Here is a 7,877-nt window from a genome sequence, read left to right on the forward strand (position 1 = left end):
CCGAGGATGACCCGCCGCCGGAAAATACTGGCGGATCTGCCGCAGATATGTACGGATTCGAACAAGATCCGGTGGTCGGAAGGTATAACCGGTTCGGTACGGAGATGTCGGCGATGGTATCAGCCTTGACACAGGTTGTCTCAGCCCGGGAAACCTCCACCACCACCGCTGCGGTTGCGGTTGACGGCGGCGGCGGCGGCGGAGGTGGTTCTTCATCTTGTCCTTTGAGTGATTATGGTTTGTGGGTTGGACAAAAGAGAGGAAGACATGAAGATGATTCTCCAGCGATGACGTCATCTTGTGTCGGAGGAGACTCTTCTGCGGGTGGAATCGGTGAGTCTCACGTAATTAATTAAATTAAAACAGTTTTATTAATTTGGTACACGAAAATACAGTTTTATTAAATTTTTTTCCTTCTGTTTTTTCGTCCATTCAGAAAATAAATTTAATGTTAGAGAATTAATTCTTTATAAGAATCATTAGCACACTGTTTGAAATATTTTAATACATCGTTTTTGTTTACTTAAAAAATATAACAAGATAGCAAGACAAGTCAAAACAAGCAAAGATTTTAATGCCACGTCACCATTTATATATTTGTTAGAGTCTTCAATATTTTTTTTAAGGAAAATTGAAATATCAGATTTTGCTGAAAATACATGTCCAAAAGAAAAAGAAACAAGAGACCAACATTCAGTATGCATTAAGAGTGCATGAATAAACAGTAAAACCATGCACTAATCGCCACTCTCTCCATCTCTACAATACAACAGGAGGAAGAGAATCCATCACCATGGCTCCGCCTCCACCGCCAACTTCGACGAATTTTCCGGCGACAGATCCACCGGAATCTTCGGCCTTTCCGTACCAAGAAACAGGGGATATCGACACAAGGAGGAGATACAGAGGAGTGAGGCAGAGACCATGGGGCAAGTGGGCAGCGGAGATACGGGACCCACACAAGGCGGCTAGGGTTTGGCTCGGCACTTTTGACCCCGCCGAGTCCGCCGCCATGGCTTACGACGCGGCGGCTCTCCGTTTCCGTGGTAACAAGGCCAAGCTCAATTTCCCGGAAAACGTTAGAATCCTCCCTCCTCCTCTGCCGCCTCATTCGGCGTCTCCGCCGCAGGCTCCGGTGGACAAAGCTTTGACGGATTACTGGAGATATTCACAGCTGTTGCAGAGCTCCGGCGACTTCTACAATCTGCAAATTCCGTTTTTCCGGCGAGGACAAGAACAGGGTAGTTCCGACATGTTGGAACAGGTTGTTCTTCAAGCAACCAGATCGCCTTCCTCTTCTTCTTCTTCTTCTTCTACTTCGTCGTCGTCTTCGTCTTTTGCTTCGTATCCTCTGGTTTTTCCGGCGAGCGACCAAACTCCGCCTCCGTCGGAGAGGATTTTCCGGGCACCTGAAAATCAGAATTCTCAGACGAGTTTTTCGGATTTAGATAAACCTTCTAATACAGATTCCGGTGAATAACAGTTTTTTTTTTTTTTTTGTTCATTTTGATTCCCTTTTTTTATTAATAAAATAATAAAAAATTGTTTTCGGGTTTACATTCATTGTAAATTATTCAATTTCTTCAATATTTGTATGCATTGCATATAAAGTCGTTGATTGTTCTTTCTTTATTTCTTCTGGGTGCAATTTATTGTAATGATATATTTTTAGCATAAGAGATTTATTTTGATCTATTTATTCGCGATCCCTTACAATATTATATTATTTAACTAAAAAGTCTATGGAATGACTCTCGATTTAATGCGTGACATTTCAAATGACTTCAGTTCATTTCTGCTGAATATATTTTATTGTGAAAATCTTCATGAGATAGATTATGAAACATTCTAATTGTCTACACACGTTATATTATTTTATATGAAAATGGATAAATTTAAACATAAATTATTATAATCGATATCTAATGGTTCAAATGATTTGAATTCAAAAGAAATGTCACTAAAATAAATTGGTAATTTGGTATAATGTTCAAAATCGTCTATCATAAAAATCACAATACCTATATTTTATTATCATAAAAAAGGTTGAGAACAGATCGAAAAAAATTATTTGGATCAATTTTTTTTATTGTTGTTCGAATATAAATTCAAATGTTTTCAAGTACAAAAGCCACACGGACGAAAACAAAGGAACATCACCTAAACCAACATAAACCGGAGCAAATAACCAAAACCGAAATCAACATAACGGACCAAATAATCTAAATCTAAGCCAAATTAAACCGGCAACGTATACTTTAAAATAAATAAAACACGACTGGAATCATTGTTCAGCTCAGTTTACATATATCGTTGCAAAATTTGAAATTATAAAATATAATAAATAAAATAAACGAGTGGAATCGAACCAAATAATTAAATTAGGCAACATAGGATTAGGCAAAGGGTTAGTTCCATGTCATGTAAATGTAACCTCGAGGGATATAGGCTTTTATGTTGTCTTCGTCCCACTGGTAGCCATTTGCCTAATGCCCATAAATTCATTTATTTTATTATATTTTTTTATGTGTAAAACATTATCCATAAATTATGATGAAGAAGATAACGATCTCGTCTTGTTTAATCCGTGGTTAGGTAACGTTTTACGTCACCTCTTGTTTTACAAATTTCGTTACGAAAATACATACCAATTATAGAAATTAATTTTACATCATTTTTACAGGTTACTGTAGATTAAAATATAATAATATCAAAACTAAAATAATATTCTTTATGTAAAATTTCAAATTTCAATAACAATGTATAATGTGGATAATACGAGGGGGTGACAAAGATAATTAACTTTATTTAATCAACTAATCTAATTATAGATAAGAGTAAACCTTTGAACTTTATACGAGTTAATTACGTTACGTCTCTGTTTTAAATTTTCAATCATATAATAGACTCAACTTGCCAAATCTATTAATTAATAGTAACTTTTATCTTAATAATTGTCAACAAGCCACGTTACCATTCAATTCTATCAATTTAAATTAATAAAATATATACATTTATCCGAAATCATTTTATTAAAACGAACTAATAATAATAATAATAATAATAACATCTAATATATAATTATAAAATTGAATCAATATAATTTTGTAAAACTAAAAAAAAAATACTAGTTCAATCAAGATTTCATAAAAAATCAAATTGAATCAATATAATTTATGCTTTCGTTTGATTTTCTCAAATAATGTATTCTCCAATAATGTGATTCCTATTTCATCTAGAAATTTATTATTCATGTAACACTGATCTCAAACTCGATGAGTTTGTTAATTAGATACCATAACATAATGGCAAGCTTAGAAAGGGCAGAAACTTCGAATAATGCATTAAAAATTTAAATAAAATAAAATAAAATACCAATCTTTTGACTTTATCCGCATCGTGGAGTGCCTGTATCGAATGTTTTAGGTTTTGAAAATTTTAGAGAAAAGTCAAACAACATGTTCTGCCACGTGGCAGATAAGGATCGACATGTGCAACATAAATATAACCCATGCAGCTCGGTTCCCCCATTTTCACGCACGTGGTCTCACTCATGACATTAGATGTAATTAAAATCGTTATGAAAGTAGTTACTAAATTAAAAAAAAAAATACAAAATAAATAAATAATAATCCAACCTAATTGAGTTACGGGCCCATCTATTATGGGCTGAATGTAACTGAATTAATCAGAGAAATTGCTTTAGTCTCCGGCCCGTGAAGGCCCATTAAGATTGTTTCGACTGTTTTGGATTATGGGATTAAAAATGCATAATTGAAATACATAAAAGCGAAAAACAAAAACAACAACAATATAGTGGAAAATAAATTACAATGGTGGGAGAATAATAATTGTGCAGCCACAATGCCTACATGCTTATTCCCACTACAACTTACATGCAAAAACTGCACTACTGAACCAAAGTTACAATACTAGAAAACACATCAATGGAAAACATTACAAGCCACAAGCAATCAAAGCACTTACAAATCCAAACTTGGCTCTGATCCTGTCTTTGAAACAGACAACAAGATTTCAGACATACCGATCGATGAACTCTTCTTACGCATCCGATGATTCTGAGGGTTTTATCGTTCATCCCGACCAACAAGTTCTACTACACATTCATCCATACCCGAAGATAGATCAAAGCCCCTTAGACCTTCAAGGAACCGCTAGACTCCAGACCTAGAGTTTCCGCTTCCATTTTCAAGGATTTCAGGTAATCGATGGCTCTGTCGAGGACGAGAATCGGGTCCTCTTTGTCTCCACCGGGAACTATACCGCGCAATAGACTCAAGGTCTCGCTTATCTTTTCTTTTCTGATCTTCTCATTGTTTGGTGGCAGGAAACGGGTAACATACCCCGTGTTGCCACAGCTCGATTCAGCGTCATTCCCATCCTCGAAGCATAATCTGTTACGTTTCGGACTGTTTGAAGTGTCTCGAGGCGGCATTGTTCGTGTCCCGTTGTCATAACGCTCAAACAGCTTTCTTTTTGTAGCCTGGGAGTGTCTAACAAAGGCAGATATCCCATCAGTGCTCCCGATAGAAGCTGCCTCTTCTTCGTTAACATGGTCTGATATTGTACTCGGCGAATGGCCTGAACTCGTGACCTCATCTTCTTCATCAGAGTACTCACTCTCATCATCCGAGAAAAGCAATGCATTTAGCTCTTCAGTATCCTCGTGCATTTCACTTTGCACATCGGGCTTGCTATTATCAGCTAATACTTCTCTAGCTACCATACCCTGATGGACAACCAAATCATCACTGGTTCTGAGAAGACTCCGCTTCATATCTTGAGCAGTAGCAGTGGTTAAACCTTCGAAGGGTTTCCCGATATCAGAACTGAAGATCAAAGTCGTCTGATCTCCCGACTGGTCAAACACAAGGAATCTTTTGGGAGCACATTCACAACCAGCTTTAGGCATTGCGGCCTCTACTTGATTTCTGAACAAGACAGCAGATGAAATCTGCTTCAGACAGGGTTTTTTAGGAGTTGCGAGCGACGACGGTTGCAAGTTTGGTAACCCGTAAACCGAACCGTGAGACTTGTCTCCATCACCAACATGAGATAATGGCAACTGGGCATAAACTGGAGAAGACCCACAAACAGTAACCATGTTGGCCGCAAAGTTCTCAGTCCCGAGATTCGTGTCCTGATGCCCAGAATGAGACAGGGTAGATGATGGATTCAATCCAGGAGACAATGGTCCAAAACTCTGATGCGGTGGAAACCACAACCCACGATCTTTTCCCATCCAACAAAGCGAAGTTCAACTGCAAAGGAAAAAAAGAAATCATCAGCTCAAACAAATCATCTACGACGGGAAAACAACAAGATTGGATCATAAAGTTCTCAACTTACCAATCAAAGGATGTCTGTCTAGTCGCAAGAATAGTTGTTTATTTCCAGATCCTCCAAAAAAAATCAATACAACAATAAAACTAAGAAACTCCGACCTAACTTGAGCACGATAACGTTGAATCTACTCTACGTGACGGGCTTGAGCAACTGACGAAAGTATTCGGCCTGCAAAACAAAAAACATAAAGCAAAAAACAAAGCAGAATCAACACAAAGCCTGACCGAAAAGACGAATCTGATTCGGATTCTTCCACTTCAAATCACAGTCACACAAGCACAAGAATAACTTCAAGGAAAGATTGGTTGTGGATGGAAACGAACCTGGCAATCTCGAAGAGGTTGAAAGCATGCTATCACTCTAACTATAATGGGGGAATTTCCCTCGATTCCATTCTCGTACTTGAGTGCCCGAAATCTCGTCTGTCCCGCTGATTGGCAAACCATAACTACTACTCCCTACGCTAATTTATTTTTTGAATGGGTCAACAGCAAGCGAAGAAGAAACAGGCCCACGGATTGTGATCTCAGATGATTTGGCGAACGAAGCAAGGAACGATGACGAAGAAGAACGATCCCATATGGTAATATGAAATGGCTTTTTTTCCCTAAATTTCTAGGGTTCTAATGGCAAAGGCGAGATCCCAGATTTACAGAATCACACGGCAGTAGACATTCAAGGAGACGACTCTTTGGAAGACGTAGACGGAGAGACCGAGCCACCACCGCATGCTGTTGCTTTTTCCCCTATAATCTTCCCGTAGACCGATCCAAATCCAACCAAATTTATTTCTTTCTGTTTTCAAATGAATCTGTAGGAGAAACAGTATTGTTAAAGCTAAATGCGACGAAGTAAAACGAATTCCGACGCACATCACATAAAAAGGTGAAGATCCGCCATTAAAGGACGAAAAGTAGAAGAAATTATCCCAAGAAAACACAAAAAATAAAATAAACACAGTATAGAAGGAAACTCACCGAAGAACGACGAAAATCTAAGCAAACTCAGAGAAAATCAGAGAGGGAACCCTAAAAATTCCACAGATGAAGGTGATGCAGAGGAAGAAGCGAAGGCAAGTGAACTCTACTGGACGATGGAGAGAGAAGAAGAAGACATATATGTTCATATATACACGGAGAGAAGTGAAAAAATGGAGAAATGAAAAGACAAAAATGCCCTTGGTGTGGGGATCATGAGAAGAAAAAGATACGTGCGTGCGTGGAGGAGTGCACGCAAGGTGTAAGTGTACAATCATCTCTCACTCTTTTATTTTCCTTGTGCTATTATTTTTACTTTTGTCATATCCGGTTCGGTTTAATCGATAACCGAACCCAGTGGTAAACCGGATTTCTGGATTGAGGTTTATGAATAATCCGATTGCAGAAAAAAAAAATCATTTCTTGGTGTGATATTGTTATTATTATTTTTAGAAATATATGTATTATAAGTTTAATGGATCCTTCAAATATGTATTAAATAGAGAAGTGCGTCGGTGAATAATTTCCATTTTTGTGAAAATAAAAAAATGTAAAAAACGAATATTTTCTTCGTCGCCTTAATTGATAAGTATTTCTTCACCTTATTCAATCGGATTATTTTTAATAAATGTAATGGTTATGAAAATATATATATATTCGAAAGGCTATTTATAAGTGGTAACGAATAATGGGTTGTTTTATTTTTGCGGAATAAAAAGGGTGATACTTGATAGTCACGATTATGTGAATTATCCAGACATTTTATTTGGCTTAATTTCCATTTTCTTCTTATTCTATATTAATTTGATTAATTTTTTAAGAGTATCGCTTTAAATTTAATCCATGGTCCTTAAGCCTAAGGATGAAAAATGGGTTCAAAAGTGGTAAAAAAGAGTGAAAGGATCCAATGTGACAATGAGGAAAATTGCAAATCCTTTCCTTTGACCATTCAAACCCTTTCATCATTTCTTCTATAATTTTTTTTATACCTTTTGGCCCTTTTTTATATTTTTTCACTCTATTTTTTTTTAAATGGTGAATTTATATTTCTTGATGAAAACAGTAAATGAAACGATGAGGTAAATTAATGCAAATAATGCCAATTTATCTAACGCTCGAAATTATTTGATTTGTTTCTTTATCTGATAATCAACATCAACACATTGCAAAATAAAAACGAATTTTGTTAAAACATATTTTTTTAATTAAATGCGAATTAAATTTGAATCATTAAATATAAAATGTACAAAATATTCGTATCTGATTACAAATAAAAATGTGTTTTTTCTCATCGAAAAAAAATAAAAGGAAGGTTTTGGTATCTAATGTAAAAGGTGAAAATGTTGTGATGATGTTGACATATGGGGGCATTAGGATTATTATAACCATCAACATATGATGGATGGACCAACCAAATATCAAAAAGCATATCAACTTGATTATTGATTTTTGATTATTTTTTTTTCTCCATTTTTCTTCTTTTGCCACAATTTCTTTTCTTTTTATATTCACGTGGCACGCTCGACCGCTCTT

General features: G+C 36.3%; 2 protein-coding genes across 2 annotated transcripts in view; one reads left to right on the plus strand and one right to left on the minus strand.

The window, feature by feature from the left end:
- LOC104806795 (ethylene-responsive transcription factor ERF110) overlaps window positions 1–1,635 on the plus strand; it is a 1,865-nt gene extending 230 nt beyond the window's left edge. Inside the window, exons 2-3 of the mRNA XM_010531867.1 lie at window positions 1–333; window positions 774–1,635. Of these exons, the coding sequence (XP_010530169.1) occupies window positions 1–333; window positions 774–1,480 (1,040 nt within the window). The 3' untranslated portion in view covers window positions 1,481–1,635. The remainder of the gene's footprint in view (window positions 334–773) is intronic.
- Window positions 1,636–3,791: 2,156 nt separating this feature from the next.
- On the minus strand, window positions 3,792–6,470 carry LOC104806804 (transcription factor bHLH145). The gene is made up of 4 exons (XM_010531880.1): window positions 6,345–6,470; window positions 5,691–6,178; window positions 5,371–5,535; window positions 3,792–5,282 (listed from the first exon to the last, which is right to left on the minus strand). Exon 4 carries the CDS (start codon window positions 5,261–5,263, stop codon window positions 4,157–4,159), a length of 1,107 nt encoding a protein of 368 aa, XP_010530182.1. The 5' UTR covers window positions 5,264–5,282; window positions 5,371–5,535; window positions 5,691–6,178; window positions 6,345–6,470; the 3' UTR covers window positions 3,792–4,156.
- Window positions 6,471–7,877: the final 1,407 nt, after the last annotated feature.

This window comes from Tarenaya hassleriana, unplaced genomic scaffold (assembly GCF_000463585.1).
Source record: "Tarenaya hassleriana unplaced genomic scaffold, ASM46358v1 Cleome1, whole genome shotgun sequence".
NCBI classification, from domain to species: domain Eukaryota; kingdom Viridiplantae; phylum Streptophyta; class Magnoliopsida; order Brassicales; family Cleomaceae; genus Tarenaya; species Tarenaya hassleriana.

Excerpts from the sequence above, each read along its gene's own strand:
- LOC104806804 (XM_010531880.1), bottom strand. The coding sequence starts at position 5,263 with ATGGGAAAAGATCGTGGGTTGTGGTTTCCACCGCATCAGAGTTTTGGA.